This window comes from Pristiophorus japonicus, chromosome 4, assembly GCF_044704955.1.
Source record: "Pristiophorus japonicus isolate sPriJap1 chromosome 4, sPriJap1.hap1, whole genome shotgun sequence".
Taxonomy (NCBI): Eukaryota; Metazoa; Chordata; class Chondrichthyes; family Pristiophoridae; genus Pristiophorus; species Pristiophorus japonicus.
Window position 1 is genome coordinate 40008730 of NC_091980.1, and position 17582 is coordinate 40026311.

Sequence of the window (17582 nt, forward strand, 5' to 3'; positions counted from 1 at the left end):
GCTGCTCCCTGGAGAGGTACGCTGCCATGCTGCTCCTTCCATCCCCGGCCTGTTCCGATGGTGCTCGCAGGCTGGGGGCCGCTCAGCCTGCTGGACCTCTGATCAGCCATGATCATATTGAATGGTGATGCAGGCTTGAAGGGCCGAATAGCCTAGTCCTGCACCTATTTTCTATGTTTCTATAATGATCAAAGCTGAAACCCTGGTTCATCTTCCCCTCCCGAAAGTCGGGTGTTGAGATCAACTGTAGCATCCTTATTGCTACACTGGTTGAGATCAGCTACTTAACGTCGACTGGAAAATAAATATAGATCTATATGGCTGAGAGAATCGCTAGGTAAATTTGCTAAGCCATCGAGTGAACAGCAGAAATCACCTATTTGTCAATTATATAGCAGGAACCAAACCCCCTGGAAAACCATTGCGCAGCAGAGAGTGGTCTGTTAATCAGTGATAGAACAACTGGAACCAGCCTATATGTCGATCATAGTGTAGCATAGATTAGCTTATTGGTCATGTGCAGAGCAACTGTAAACAACCAGTGAACACAGATCAGATTGGTCCACAGCATAGAAAAAATAGCCTACGAGCTAATCGGCATTACTGGGCTCACCTGTCAATCACAGAACACTAAATACCACTTGTGTGTGGTTGTGTATCGTAACCATTAGAACTTTAGGGGGCATCTGTTGCAGTGTGTACAGGTCACAGTGGATCTGACTTGCAGCAAGATCATTTATAGTGGTTTGATTGGTTTCAAAACCTCTCTGGTTATTAACTATTGCACACTCCCCTTGATGGCTTCTTCTGATGAAATGCGTTGGCTTCTCACACAAAAGCTGCTTTGCATTTAAAACACCAAGATGTCATAAGAAGCACCACTGCCACTACTACATGCCTGGACCCAGCACAAGGTTTATTACGATAAGTTCTGAATTTCCAACAATAAGTTCCATGCTCAAGAGTTAAACAATCAGTAAAGAGTAGGCATACATAATTCAACAATTAATTAGAAGACGGGGCTGTAGAAATGCTGCACTTTTCTGAAGCAGAACTTGACGAGCACTCAATCATATTAAACATGATCTCTCACTATAACACTGCACCAGAGCTATTTTTACCAAAGTAAATGTTATATATTCTAAATGCGGTGTACATAGTGCTGGCAGGGTCATCAGGTTTAACGCATCTGAGGTGAAGAGAAATTCAAGTCTCTCATACTTCAGAACTGAATATCAAGCGGGGCCTATAAACGATGGAGGCTATTTTGCGCTACCGCCCGAGACAAATTGCTATCCCTGGTGCCTCTCAAACATCTGCTTTTTCAAGACTACATAGGGCAATTTCTGCTGATGGATAAAATATGTTCTAAATCATTTGTTTCTTGTCATATTTCACAGTATTAACTGCTTACAGCCAAGGTTGGCACTGTGCAGGTGCAGGAAATAGAAGTACAAGTCAAGTTGGGGGCTGTCGCGCATACTCTTCATTGCTGGTTGCACAACACCGTTTTCACTGTTTACAGGGCTCCTTCTCAAATATCATTCATTTCAGTGGGATGGACGATTGAAACGGTAACATACCTGAGTGCTCAGAGCTGCTCTGCCCCAATTGTGCCAGTCCTAAAAAACAAAGTGATGTTTCAGACTGATAACATCAGAGCAGCCTCTGTGCATTGAGGCACAGGGGGAGGGCTTTAATTTTACCTGTGCAGAGTACACCACAGCACAAGATACGACTTTCACCTGAGACACGTGAGACTTGAAGAGGTTGTCAGCAACCATATAACTCATGTGGAATCTGCAGCATTTATTTTTGTAAAAATAGCTCCGGGTGCGGTAACATAATGGAAAAGGTGCAGTTTAGTGTGATTGAGTGCTTGCCAATTGCTACTTCAAAACAGCGCAGCAAATTTTACTGCCCGATGAGGGAGGAAAGAAAGATTGAAATTCATTGCCTCCTCAAGCATTTGCTGTGTGAAACTTAAAACTAAAAGCTCTGAGACAGAACTAAAGAGTGCCATTTATTATATGTGTGCTGTGGCTCTCACCCAATGGCTTTGTGACTGGCTGCAATCCAGCACAATTAACATATGCTAAAAATCAGCTACTAATGACTATCTTTCAGGAATTCAATTCGTAATAATCATCAATTACTACAGTTTTAAAAGTTGTTATAATCACTGCACATTTAATTTCTCAGAAAATATTCTTTGCTAATTAAACTCAAGCAAAATCAGGGATGTGAATATTAAAATATTTGGATAATTCTAAATTACTTTGAGAGAAAACAAATAAAACAATAACAATGTATTTAGATTAAGATTAAATTGTTGACCTTCCAAAAATATCCTGTGAGAGCAGTGTGGAAGAGTGCAATTGTAGTTGTAAGCCTTGAGATCTGATTAATATTTACACCTTGTTATGTAGCTACACACAACAAATAGAAACAAAATCCCCAGGAGTGGAAGGAATTAGTCAAAGTGAATAGGCAGACATGTACCTAATTTCTCTGGAGAAGGAGCAAATCTTTTTTCTCTCCTGAGTTATGAACTGGGGATAAAAGTAGGAGAGGACGTTTGAAATTCTACTTTGCATTTTTTTCCACATACATCATCCAGGATCCCAAAGGCACCGTCAAGTGTTTTCAGGTTTTGAGCTAAACTAATCTAAACATACCTAAATGGTGTACAAAGTCGATAACATATGTGGCAGATGGCACGAGATATATGGGATGCAAGACATGGATTCTGGGAGCCTGACATAAATGGAAACCCATCATCGGGGGTAATTTCAACTTCAGCCCAAAATGGGCATGAAATCGACAGTGCCCGCCCAAGGCACAAAATCATTTTCAGGTTCCGGCCTCATTTAAATGTTTCCGGCAAGCTGCAGATACCAAACGGGCACTCAGCTGCAGCATACCAATTTTGGACAGCAGAAAATCGGCTGTCTTTTGCATGGACGGGTCAGCAAGTAGGGCCTGTTCTTCCTGGTCCCGTTAAAATCTTAAAGTAAAAACAATCGTGCCTTTTCCTGAGCAACTGCTGGTTAGGCTGCTCACTGCCCAGTACAACTGAGACTAAGTTGCTTGGCACATGCTCTGCCTTTTTTTACATTAAAATCGCAATTGGTCCTATAACTGGCCCAGGACACCGATTTGCCCATTTGAAGAGCTTGCTTTAGGGAAAAGGTTGGAGTATGCACTGCACATGCCAGTTTCACTTTCTCCAGGCATTGAGAGGTCTTAATGAGACCTATAAAGGCCTTTCCAAAAATATTTGTTGTGCTCCTCCAGGTTTCACAAAAATCCTCTGGCCCGCTGTTGTTTCCCACCCCCCTGGCAACTACATCCGTTCTCTCCCCAACTGACCTTACTTTCCAGCTGGCTGGGTGCCAGGGCCAGTTGATTTTTCACCATAGAAAATCGTCGAGCTGCAGTGAAGAACCCGTTTGGTGCCCGCAGCTTGTCACATAAAAATGAACGAGACCGGAATCTGAAAATTGTCCCGATTCCGTAGTACTGCATGGGGCAGCCACTGCGGGCGGCGTACCACTGATTGCAGCGGTTTGGTGCCCAAGTAGAACATCTCTCCCATCATCTAGGCGCCGACTTGGCCCCTAAAAGATGTTGCTTACCTCACCCAATTGGAAGATGCTCAATAGGCAAAGGGACAAGTTTGTGGTTGAGCCTTCACTTGGCAGGTAACAGATACCAGGAACAATTCAACAAGCAGCACAACCCAGCGTGTAATGTTTGATTGCACTGAAACCATGTCCCTGACCACTCCATGGAGTCATGGTTTCAGTGCAATCAAATACTACCCAGTGACTGCTGGTTCCACCTGAACTTCAGCACTAACTGTTTCCTCTCTATGTAACCAAATCATGGTAGGCATCAAGTCCTGGATCTATGAGTGCATGGTGTCATACTCAACCTTCCAGCAGCCGTCTGGTCAAGCTTCAGAGTTTCCTCATCAGCTGTACACTTTGTTGTGCCAATCAGCTTGATGTTCTAATGTGCTGCTTGAGTTTGTATATCTTCCCATAATAAGTTTAAGCTTTTAGTGGGTCCACAACAGTTTTTTTTAATAAGAACATAAGAAATAGGAGCAGGAGTAGGCTAATTTGGCTCCTCGAGCCTGCTCCACCATTTAATAAGATCATGGCTGATCTGATCTTGGGCTCAGCTCTACTTTCCTGCCCGCTCCCCATAACCCTTCACTCCCTTATTGTTCAAAAATCTGTCCATCTCCACCTTAAATATATTCAATGACCCAGCCTCCACAGCTCTCTGGGGCAGAGAATTCCACAGATTTATGACCCTTCTTCCTCATCTCAGTTCTAAATAGGCAACCCCTTATTAAACAATGCCTCCTAGATTTCCCCATGAGTGGAAATATCCTCCCTGCATCTACCTTGTCGAGCCCCCTCAGTATCTTATATGTTTCCATAAGATCACCTCTCATTTTTCTAAATAAGTCGATCTATATTGAACCCCATCTGCTTTATTTGTTATATGACGTTTAGAAGAACTTGATAGGCTACTTACTCCCTATCTCTCCAATTTGACTTTAAGATAAACTGAAGGCTTTTCTTTCAGGGCCCAAGTACAAGAGAATCATGTAATTCTTTGGCCAAGTGCAGAACACCAATCACAGGACATTATTACAGTTACCATGACAATCTGAATAGAAAATAAATACTGATCTTTTGTAACTATTAATAATGTTACCCATTTTAGGGTTGGTAAATTAGATACTTTATGCAGGTCTACTTTATTATTAACAATGGGAAATAATTCCTAAAATTTCGACTCAGAAATGCCATGAGGATAACTGAAAATAATATACTGGCACAGTGGGGAGCTCATTTGAGGTTGAGATTAAGGCACATTGCAGAGGGAGTTTAATCTGCAGCTAGCTGATATTATACCTGACGGGAAAGCAAGTGACACTGCAACCTGGATTTTCCAATCAGCGTTAATTTACTGCTGCTGGTATCTTGCAAAAAATATCATCACAATATACAACATAAATCAAAAGTAAATGTAATATGGAATGAATCAACTATTTTAGCACGGTAGACATCTGGGCCTTTTTAGGCCTTAAGAAAACAAATTAGGAAAAATGTTAATCAAGTACTTCCCTTCTTATAGTACAATTATGCAGAACATTGAATACTGTACTCATCAAATGGTACTGAATAATTATACATTGAATTATTCATGAGCAGCAATAAAAGAGGCCCAATTTAATTTAGCATTTGCCACAAAACATTTGTTCAGTGTTTTGCCAAAGACGCGTAGCGCTTAAAGGGCAAAGATGTCATTTGGATATTAAATAATACAAAAACATTTGAACCATATCGCATGAGCAAACTTTCCCTACAATCCAGCAGTGCTCCAATTTCATGATCAGATGCTGCCCTATATACCACCTATCCTTTCTCCTCTATGTTATCCTTGCACTATATACAGTTTTTGTCATTAGCTCCTATTCCCTTTGCTACTTTCTGTTTCTTTGCATTGTTTGGTTCTCTGAACTAGTCTTTTAGTTTGTTTCCATTTGTCCTCTGGCATTCTTTCTCCTCTCTCATTTCTCCGTTGTCTTTCTTTCCTTCCTTTATCCTCTCTGAAGGACAAGTTAGTTAACCTGCACAGTGTGTGCTACATAAGACAGTTGGCATGTTTTTTCAAAGAATTCCAGACAGTTATCACTGGACGTGGTGTGCCTGCAAATATTGCATCAACCAGATTTCCTCTTGACAGTTATCACTTATCATTGGCTTCCACTCCTGAAATCTTAAATCAGGTGAGGAACCCACTTTGCAAAATCAGACAGAAACTGCAGAATTTAAAGAAAAATTCTGACATTTGTATTTTGGAATTATGTCAAATATATGAATAGTGTGTAGAAGCCATCTCCAAACATAATTTTCCTTATCATATATTTTTTTAAGAATCTTTGGCCTCTCCTCATCCATTGTTTTACTTTTTGAATGCTCCCCTTGCTGTTACACTACACCCACTATCTAGGGTGGCACTTTCTGGGTTAGGTTTCTTTCCTGACTTGTAATTAATTTAGAGGAGATACACTTTGACTTCATCATTCTTCCAACCACCGCTTGTTCCGCATGTAAAATTGAATTGACTGCTGCTGTGCAATACAGGTTGAACCTCCTTTATACGGAACCCTCGGGACCTGGCCCGTTCCAGATCAGGGATTTTTCTGGACGAGGGTTGGTCACACTAAATTGGATGGTACAGGTACTGAGCAAGGGGATATCGAGGCTGGCTTGGGGCTGGGAGTGCGGCAGAGAGATCATTGGGGGGCCGGTAGATCATGGGGTCAGGCCAGCAATTGCGGGAGTCGGCAGTGAGGAAGGACTTCAATTTGTTCATGTCAGAGTTCTGCACATGCGCCACCCAGTGGCCGGGAGTGGTTCCGGACGAGGGGTGGTTCCGGATAAGGAAAGTTCAACCTGTACTCCCTTGAATGGCCCAAGTGAGCATGTAGTCTTGCCCAGGAGGGGCAGGTTATGCCCAGATCAGGTTAAAGGCAGGATCTCCTCAACAGAATTTTCTTTACAGATAAAGGGCTCAATTTTCCCCAAAGCATTTTTTGGGCATACTTGAAGAGTTATGCCCGATTTTTTGGGGCCACAAGTACGCCAAAAAAAAACTGTTGTAAGTTTCCCTGTTGGATCCCTTCATTTTGGCGTGGCCTAACCTGACCTTTAGTTTTGGGGGTGGAGCCTTGATATGCACCAAAAAAAAAATCAGGCTGCCATGGTAACCAGGGACACAATGCGAGCTGAGGCTGCAAAATGAAGCATACAGCCAGCTCCCAACACATTAAAAGAATCTCAGTCTCTCTCTCTCTCTCTCTCTCTCTCTGGCGGGGTTGGAGGTAAGTTGCTGCTATGTGTTATTCAATTCTTTGTGTGTCCGGGCATCTGCTGTGTCGCTTTCCTTACCTGCGTGATTTCCTTAATTCTAGGGAAGGTTTTTCAGGACAGGCCACAAACGCTGGCCTAATCAGAACTGGAGTAACTCTCAGCTGGCCAAACTTCCTTAAATGGCCAGAAGTGGCGTAGCTGACTGGTTACGTCTCCTTTGGCTGAAAATAAACTGACTTGAAATATTCGTAACTGAGTTACGCTGGTGCAAATTGATTGGGGAAACGGGATTTTTAAGTAAGGCCAGAAAAAGCAGTCTGCTCCAAAAGAAACAGTGCAAATATTAGGGAAAGTTGAGCCCATAGTATCACCATGAAATGTTATCTCCATCTCTGCTTTAAAGAGGGAATACGATCTATTTAAAAGGGAAGGTTCAACTTCAAGACCCATTAAAATGGCAATCATTTTGAGGAATTGCTTGTCAAACTATTATTAGATGACAAACACAAGTCACATGAAAATGATACACTGCGCAACCATCGCACACACAAACTGAAAGGTCCGAGTATTGACCCACTTGGTCCCCAGGCCTCATCGACGCACTCTGAGCGAACTGCCAATGCTGCCCACACCCGCACAGGCAGCTTGACTGAGTGAAGACATCAATGTTGGACACTGCCTCACCAGCATCGACCCTCTGGTAAGTCCTGGGCAGAGGGATTTAAGCTGCTCCTCCTGGCTCCACAGAAACGTTTTGTTGAAGGCCACGAGATCCACTGAAGAACTCGGACTCGGGCCCACTGAAAAACCTCGAGTGGGGCAGGCCCAACATCTACTCCGTTCATGGCCGACTCATTTCTGGATGGGAATGTTCACCATTTGTTAGGCTCTTAATGTACATATTCAAGGTGCTTAATGCCAGACGTCTAAAGAAAGGGCCCCATGAATTTAGCATTGGGACCAATGCTTGCACAGATTGGATGCAGTCTGTCCCACTGCTAAATTGGCATATTTTGTGCCCCATTTCTACCTCATAGAAATTTTCCCAAACAAAAAAATCTAGCCACATTTTTTCTTTAATGAAGACTGCTCCTTTAAAGTGGGATTACTGATGTTGAAACATAAGAACATAAGAAATAGGAACAGGAGTAGGACGTACAGCCCCTCGAGTCTGCTCTGCCATTCAATAAGATCATGGCTGATCTGATCATGGACTCAGCTCCACTTCCCTGCCCGCTCCCCATAACCCCTTATCCCCTTATCATTTAAGAAACTGTCTTTTTATGTCTTAAATTTATTCAATGTCCCAGCTTCCACAGCTCTCTGAGGCAGCGAATTCCACAGATTTACAACCCGAGAAGAAATTTCTCCTCATCTCAGTTTTAAATAGGCAGCCCATTATTCTAAGATCATGCCCCATCAGTGGAAACATCCTCTCTGCATCCACCTTGTCAAGCCCCCTCATAATCTGATACCTTTTGATAAGATCACCTCTCATTCTTCTGAATTCCAATGAGTAGAGGCTCAACCCATTCAATCTTTCCTCAAAAGTCAACCCCCTCATCCCTGGAATCAACCTAGTGAACCTTCTCTGAACTGCCTCCAAAGCAAGTATATCCTTTCGTAAATATGGAAACCAAAACGGTACGCAGTATTCCAGGTGTGGCCTCACCAGTACCTTAAGGTTTTACAGACATTCTATGAGGTAGAAATGGAGCACAAAGCATGCCAATTTATCAGTGGGACAGACTGCATCCAATCTGCACAAGCATTGGTCCCAATGCTAAATTCATGGGGCCCTTTCTTTAGAACCTTGACTATGTACATTAAGCACCTTGACTATGTACATTAGGAGCCTAACAAATGGTGAACATTCCCATCCAGAAATGAGTCGGCCATGAACGGAGTAGATGTTGGGCCTGCCCCACTCGAGGTTTTTCAGTGGGCCCGAGTCGGAGTTCTTCAGTGGATCGCGTGGCCTTCAACAAAACGTTTCCGTGGAGCCAGGAGGAGCAGCTTAAATCCCTCTGCCCAGGACTTACCAGAGGATCGATGCCTGTGCGGGTGTGGGCAGCATTGGCAGTTCGCTCAGAGTGCGTCGATGAGGCCTGGGGACCAAGTGGGTCAATACACGGACCTTTCAGTTTGTGTGTGCGATGGTTGCGCAGTGCCGAGTCTGAGCCCGGAAAACGAGCTCGACCAAAGTATACCACTAGAACTCTATTTCAATTTATTTATCATCCCACAGATGCAGCTGTCCTGCAGAACTGATTTTAAATTGCAGAACAACAATTACAGTGCACCCTAAAAATGTTAAATGTGCTTCTCCGACTGAGCTCCCAGACTGCAGTGAAACAAAATACAAGCACTTTGTTGTGTTGTTAAGGGAATGCAACAAATCCACATTAAGTATTAAATGCAGCACTGTGCCTACATTCCACTTGCAAGGCCAATCTTATCAGCCACGAAATATCCATAATTCAGATTTTTATTTCTAATTGTGGCATTTATTAGCATCTGCCTTCCTCTCAAGGTTATCCAGGAGTTTAATATAAAGACTAATTACAGTTGCTGGTGTGGTATACTCCAGGGTGCCTGCATTCTCCTACACCTGTTTGCTTTCGCTAATGAGATCTCAACTTAATTAGTTTTTGACGAGCAACCAAATATTGATTAGAGATAGAGATACACAAGCAGGATGAGAAAGTAAAACGAAAGAGCTAAGAAAATTAACATGAAAAAGAGAAATAATTAAAAAAGGGATGAGGCCGACAGAGAGAAAAACGAAAGAAAGAATGAGAGGGAGAAAGTGGGAGAAAGAGAGGACGTGATTACTGATGAGGGAAAGGGGGGAGAAAAGAGCAAATGTGACAGAGAGAGCCCTTCAGTAGCAATGGGTAACAACCAAGCAGAAAGAAATCTGACAGCAGTTTTACTAATGTCATCGAGCAATGGCTTTTGCCATAAAAAGAGACAGATAACTCTATCGCAGAGCAAATCGATTTAACCTAAACAATTTACAATCATTCACATGTGGACTTTAATAGCCCCCAAATTGCGAGCCTGGAGGACAGTAGTGTAACTGAGAGTATGCTCTTTATGCTTGTAGATGTGAATCAACATCCGCAATTTGCTGATCTTTGGGATTCCAAATATACGATTCAGATTCTTTTGCAGACCTGGGTACTTGTAACGTACGTGTTCATTTTTAAATGGAAAACTTGCCTGAGAAAACTCTGAAGATTCACTTGTCATTGATGCCCAGCAGTGTTTTTGACATCTGACTCAATCTTAGCCAGATTTGGAAATGAAATCAATACAACTGAAAGTTGGGCAATTCAGGTTCAGGCAGAAGTTTAAGGTTTGAACCTATTTGGGACGGAGAAGCCGCGAGTTAAATGCCCAGAGCTCCCTGAGGTACTGACCTGTCTTTGTGTCAGATCACACCCAGTACACCACATGGATTAACAACAGCAGGGGATTCCATCTCGGATTAGTATTGACTGAATTCATCTTCCAGCAAACCAGCCATCATTCCTCTCATCAACAAAAACACACCTCTATATCCCACTATGTTACGCTGGGTAAAGAAAACATAGCAGAGCCTTACAAAGACAAATGTCATCATCAGCATAGGCAGTCCCTCGAATCGAAGATGACTTGCTTCCATGTCAAAAAATTCACAGCTGTTTCAATGAAGGACCTAATATTCCAGGTCCCGAACTAAATCTTGAAGGGTGGAAGATGCCTGTGCAGCTACCACACAGACTTGACAGAGATAGGTCTTGGTCCGGTGGCAAGGATTACCCAAGACGACTGGAGACCAGCTCTGCTGCATGGGCCTAGTGCGCACATATATCGCAGTGTGGACCTGCCCATGATGATGGCTGGTGTGCAACGGTCACCACACGTTAAAAAAAATCCACGCACAGGCATCTTCCACCCTTCAAGATTTAGTTCGGGACCTGGAATATTAGGTCCTTCATTGAAGCGCTTGTGAACTTTTTGACGTGGAAGCAAGTCATCCTCGATTCAAGGGACTGCCTATGACAAATGACTGCTTTGCTGTTTGACACGCAACAATGAAACAAAGCAGACATGCTGCAACAATGAGGCCCTTGGCTTACGTCACACCATCATGATCGTTCCAACACCCATACATGAAAGCAATGGCTGTGTGGAGGATTCACGGTAAGTTACAAGAAATACAAAGATATGATCTGGGACAAGTCAAGGGTCTGTAATTGCACTCTCTGAATGTACCTTGGTTCTCAGAAATAGAATGTTAACTATGGTTTGTGAATGGTCAACTTATGACAACAAATAGGACGCCAGCATACATTTAAGGAGAGTCGAACTGTTTCTCAAGACATTTCCTCGTCACTGCATCTGGGAAACAATCGGTTCCCAGGGGGCGCAAAGAGGAGACTTGTTCTGTCAGGTTCCCACCCCTACTGTGCTGTCCTAGATAGTACTAGGCCTCTACATGAAGTAGGCACAAGTCCGGTACTGGCACACAAATGAGACCGGAAAGGGTGTTCCCACCAAGGGAGTGTCCAAACCATATTAATGGCCTGGTCCTGGAAATGTGGCTGCACTGCTGCCTCTGCAGGTGCTCACATCCTGCGTGAGAGCACTGTATCTGACTTGTTTAATAATGAGCCACAAGGTCAATGCTGGATGCTTGGGAACAAAGGATATGGCTTCACCACCTGGCCAATGACCCGCCCCCCGCGCGACACCCACATCGAGGCCGAGAGGTGATACGATGAGAACCACAGAGCAACTCACACATTGTGGAGAAAACCATTAGAGTGCTGAAGCAGCACTTTAGATGCCTGGACCACTCCGGAGGTGAACTCCAATACCACCCTGAGCAGATAGCTCAATTCATGGTGGTGTGCTCCATGCTACACAACTCGGCTATCAGGAGGGGACAAGAATTGCTACCTCACCAGAGAGAGGAAGAGGAGGACGAGGAGGCGGATGCTGACATCGGGCCAGACAATCAGGCTGAAGCTGAAGCCATGCCCCCGCCCCCCTGTAGACCGCATGAAAGGGCCCATGGTGGCATGATAGTTGCAAGAGCCTTACGCCAGGAGCTCATCAATGATTGCTTTGCCTGAAAGAACGTTGGTGTTATTTACAAGGCTGACACACTGCTGGGTGTGCAGGTCGTAAATCAATGGTAGGCATCACCTTGGTTATACCCTTTGATGTTAAGGAATCACCAGCGTGTAGTGGTGCAGCTATCTGAGCCAATGTGCTACAAGGTTTTGTTAAATAAAAAACATTTAAACCGAACATTAGTCTGAAATCATCAGTATTTCTGTACAAACCAACCCTTTCCCCCCTCCCCTCGTTTATCCTCCCCATCTCTACGCCTTCCCCTTCCCCTCCTGACTCCAAGCCGCTTGGCTGAGGAGGTCCTCAGGTGATGCTTCATTACGCGGGGGGGGTGGTTGACGGTCAAAGCGCTGCTTGGACGGATATGGGAGAGGACGTTGCCAAAGTGGGAGCGTGCTCCGAGCCATAAGCAAGATGTTGCTGCTGGCTCTCATGTGTGGTTGACAATGGGGGTGCGTCACCTTGGGGTGCAGTGCGGTGCTCCGGGACCACGGGGAGCCCTCTGCCACCAGTGTTCCTGGCTACCAGCTCTATGTCTTCTCCATCCCTTCCATGTTATATATTATTTGTTGGACAAAACTCGGTGCGTACTATGTTCTTGGTGCTTAGTAGGCTTTTTGCTACTGGTGAACCTCCGTCATTCCTCCCACAATAGCCAACCAAGCACACACCACAGCCACACATGCTTTCAGTCCCTGTGAGCTCCCTCTCTCTCTGTCTCCTCTTCTGCGCATGTCATGATGACCCTTGGCCTCCTGAATCGCTGGAATCGAGCGTTGCCATGCCGTTGCTAAGGACGGCCATACTTTACGGCAAAAGGTCAGAAAAATTTAACGCTACCGCCCATTTGATATCACTCGCGGCAAAGCCCATTTTCAAAAATGTAAACTAGGCGTTTTGAGAATGGGCGAGAAGCCAGCGAACTGAAAACCCTTTTTTAACACCCACGCAGGAAATAACACCAATTTTTGGGCGATAAACACAAAAGTGGAGGTTCTAGCTCTATGTCCCCTAGTTTTAGTTTCCCCTATGAGTGGAAATATCCTCTCTGCATTCACCTTGCCGAGCCCCCTCATTATCTTATGTTTCAATAAGATCACCTCTCATTCTTCTGAACTCCAATGTGTAGAGGCCCAATCTATCTTTGTAAGTCAACCCTCTCATCTCCGGAATCAATCTAGTGAACCTTCTTTGAATAGCCTCCAATGCAAGTATATCAAGACCAAAACTGCATGCCGTACTCCAGGTGTGGCCTCAACAATACCCTGCACAGTTGTAGCAGGACGTCTCTGCTTTTATACTCTATCCCCCTTGCAATAATTATGAGCAACAGTTATACTGATTATACCAAATGGTATGTGTCAGGTCCAGAAATATACAGAAAGTTTGAAAGCCAGAGGCATCTGATTTTTTTAAATAGATGACTGATTCCTATAAATCTTAAAAACCTTGGGTTTCTTTTGGTCATACTCAGTATTCTGTATGTTTTGCCTACCGAGGAATAAAGTAGCTTATGAATCGAACTGGACCTCATCTTGCCCAGTACTCAATTGCCTTCGGAGAGATTGAAGAAGGAGTATATGTGTGTAAGACACAGTTATCACAGGTGAGTTTCAATATTGCACTCCCAGATTCTGCTCCCTCTCCCCCGTAGATAAAACGACAGTGGGTGTCAAATTCCGTAAGAAGCAGGCGACCAGACCAATTAAGAAAGTGCATGATACCATTGAACCCGAGTAGATGCCTGTGTCAGGCCCAGAAGTATATAGAAAATTTGAAAGCCACAGGTGTCTGATTTAAAAAAAAATGTAAATCTTAAAAACCTTGGGTTTCTTTTGGTCATGGTCTGTTAAACAACACTTAGGACTCACATGGTCACAGAGAGCAATGAGACTTAATCAAAGCCTTCAAAGTTCAGTGCCATGCTCGCTTATTCTTACAACAACTTGGATTTATATTGCACCTTTAACATAGAAAAATATCCTTACCTACTTTACAAAGGTGCAATCCCCCATAAAAATGGCATCAAACCAAAGAAGGGGATGTTAGGAGGGGTGACCAAGAGCCTGGTCTCAAAAGATGAGTTTTAAAGAGGGTTAAAGGAAGAAAGGGAGGTGTAGAGGTGGGATGTGTAAGGATGGAATTCCAGAGCATGGGGCTTAGAAAGCTAAAAGAGTGTCCATCAATGGTGGGGTGAAGGGGAGGGGGTTGCACAAATCTAGAGTCGGAGGAGCAGCGAGTTGTGGGAGGGGGTGTTGTAGGGCTAATTACACTTTATTTAATTGTAAGGAAAATATTTGTTACAATTCTTCCAGCTGCACCTTAAAAAGATCACATTTAAATTACCCCAAAAAGCTCAATGCATTTTATTTGAAACCTTGACATTATCGGTATGAAAGACAACTTGCAGGTAAACATCTTCAGTGAGAAGCAAAATCTACAATGTGACTCTGCCATGTGCCAAAGGATTAAAGGGATAGTTTTCTGCATTCCAAGAGATTAAAGAGAAAGCTTGCCATGTGTCAGGCAATTGAAAGTTAAGTCTCTTACACGTCAAGTGGCTTCTTCTGCAGATGCAATTCCTGGATCAAAATTGTTCGAAAAACCCACATTTTAGCTCTCTAATAAAGCCGAGGTTTCGAATAAACTGAATCTAGCTTTTGGAGTCCTTTTAAGTGCAGCCTGAAGTATTGTAACAAATATTTTCCTTACAACTTACTAAAATGCTATTAAGAATAAGCGAGCATTGGCATTGAAATTTCAGGCTGTTGATTTAGTCTTGTTCTCCTTTTTGTTTATCTCGGTCATTCTAGGAATTGAATAACAGACCATAACCAAATGAAACCCAAGATTTTTACAGATTTACAGGAATTGGTCATTTATTAAAGAAGGACCCCAAGTTTGTGCTGCTGCTTTGTACATTTTTGCAATGCAATTTCATCTTTATTTTTTATTAACATTGGAATTTAAAACAATAGTAGAGGTTGAATTCGTCTTTGGCATTAGCACAAAACAGGCGATAATGAATCATCAGCTTGTTTCCCCCCCCCCCCCCCCCCATGACTACAATGGAAACTAAAATTGGGTGGGGCGTAACAGGGGCAGCCAATTCACTGGTGCCCATCTTGCGCTGCCACGGAAGATCAATGTAATCCCCATGATATTAAAAAATCTCTAAAAACTACAGATACTAGAAATATGAAACAAATCCAGAAAATGCTGGCAAACAGCATCTGTGCACAGAACAAATAAATTAACGCTTCAGGTGCGGACTCCTCTGCATTGAAGAAGGATCTGATCCCGAAACATTAAATAGTCTGCTCTCTCCACAGAATCTGCCTGACCGGCTGAGTATTTTCCTGTCTTCTAATAGATTTCTAACACCAGATGTGATTCATGGGGATGTCATTGTGCTCTCACTGTATAAACACGATGAGGTTTCTGTCAAGCCTTTTTTTTTTTATCATGGCAACAATTCTGGAGCAATACATCCCCTCAGCTACCATTCAACATAATCTCAGTTTTAACTGTGAAGAGACTGACTCCAGAACATAGAGCTCATATCAACGTTCAATGTGAAAAGGAAAAGGTGGAGGAAAGGTAAAGGAGAAAGGGAAAAGGACTCCCTTACGGAGGAAAGGAAAGAGGAAGATAACGACATATTTAAAAAGAGCGCAAAATGAAAGGGAAGAGGAGAAAATAAATGAATGAGGGGAAGAAGGAAGAGGAAAGGGGAGGAAAATAGAAAGAGCAAGGAGAAGGATGAAAGAAGGGAAGAGAATAGGAAAAAGAGAAAAGAAAAAGGACCAGAAAATCATGTTTCATACCTCAGTTCTTTGAAAGGTTCAGCCCGGATCTGTGGTGTTTCTAGAGATCTTTCAAACACAGCTCCTTCAGCACCTGCAGGAAAAAACCAGTTGATGTTACTGAAGAAATATCACAATTCAGACTTCCCCAATTCTGTACCTGAATTAGTTACTCTAGTGAGCCCCAGTAATATTGTACATAAGAATACAAGGTAGGTATAAACAAGCATCTTGTTGGCACATCATAGAGAATTTTTACTCTCGCCGCCCAATGGAAACCAGCCAGTGGTATGTTAATGAGCTCTTGCCGTTAAACTCAGCTGAACTTCCCATTGCTGCTTCCAGACGGGTTGGCTGCTTGCTAGGCTGCTTTCCCATCCAGGAGTTAAAATTTGCCCCATCGTGTTGCATCACCAAAGCATCGTATCACAGTATAGTGGAATATGGGTTAGATCCCCACTCCACCAATCGCTTTCTATCACTTTAGAGATGCACCAAGTATTATCAGAATGACCACCAAAAAGATCATATCGAACTGTCAAAGTCTTGGAAGCAATGGAGAAGGTCACACAATGAAATCGACTGAGGAGAAAGAAAGCGGAACTATTTTTTCCCCCATTGACTTTGCATACAAATAGAAAGTAAAGTGTGATAAATAGTCTACTCCCAAGACGCTATACTGTCTCTTTACAGATTGTGACTGATAGCAACAACCCCATCTACCCCATGGAAAACAGGACTCCTTTCTGGGGTATACTTACTTCCACACACACTGGTCATTCACTGGTACTTTGCCTCAGCAGCCATTACTCATGCTTGAGATTTAGCGGTAACTGTGGGCAGGTTATCTGACCACAGGAGGGCATTGCAGACAAGCCTAGTCCTGCCTTCACCTGAAATCCATGTGCACATTTCCTGCAGCAAACAGGAAGTAGAAATCCGGAAACCGATAGCATTTCCAGTTCTTAACCCTGAGGTACTGAAGGCAATTTTACTTTCCCTATCACCCTGATGGAGATCAGGTAACTCAGCACAGATTGGAGAAACTGCCTGAACTATTGGGAAAGCCCCCTCCAAGCTAATACCCAACAACTACCTCTTTTTCCCAAACCTCCCAAAACTGTAGACTTCAGAAATGAGACAATAGACAATAATTAAGGATTTATAAGGCACAAAGGCCTATCAATTCTTGAGCATATTAGTACAGCAACTCCTACAGTCACACAGGCTTCAATTGTGTCCACATGACATTGTCCAAGTAAAAGCAAGCAATTAAAATAACAAACAATCTATCCTAAATCGTATATATAGGATAATGAATACGGATGTAATTTATTTAAGGGCTTGGCTAACTATTTTTAAAATAACAAAATAAATAACTGGTTAAAAGAAAAACTTGTATTTATATAGCGCCTTTCATAACCTCAGGAATGATGTACTTTTGAAGTGTAGTACTGTTGTAATGTAGGAAATGTGGCAGCCAATTTGCACTCATCAAGGTCCTATCAACAGTAATGTGATAATGATCAGACTATCTGTGTTTAGTGATGTTGATTGAGGAATAAATAATAGGCCAAGGCACCGAGGAAAACTCCCTACTCTTCTTTGAAATAGTGCCATGGGATCTTTTATGTCCATCCGATAGAGATGGGGACTCGGTTTAACGTCTCATCTGAAAGATGGGATCTCTGACACTGCAACACTGAAGGAGTTTCATCCTAGATTTCTATGCTCAAGTCTCTAGAGTGGG

The 17582-nt window shown here is 43.1% G+C and overlaps 1 protein-coding gene across 2 annotated transcripts in view; it reads right to left on the reverse strand.

The window, feature by feature from the left end:
• The window catches only part of sgcd (sarcoglycan, delta (dystrophin-associated glycoprotein)), a 275576-nt gene that overhangs the window by 21061 nt on the left and 236933 nt on the right, over positions 1-17582 (reverse strand). For both annotated transcript variants that reach the window (XM_070878108.1, XM_070878109.1), the window contains exon 6: positions 15854-15926. In XM_070878108.1, coding sequence (XP_070734209.1) covers positions 15854-15926 — 73 coding nt within the window. The remainder of the gene's footprint in view (positions 1-15853; positions 15927-17582) is intronic.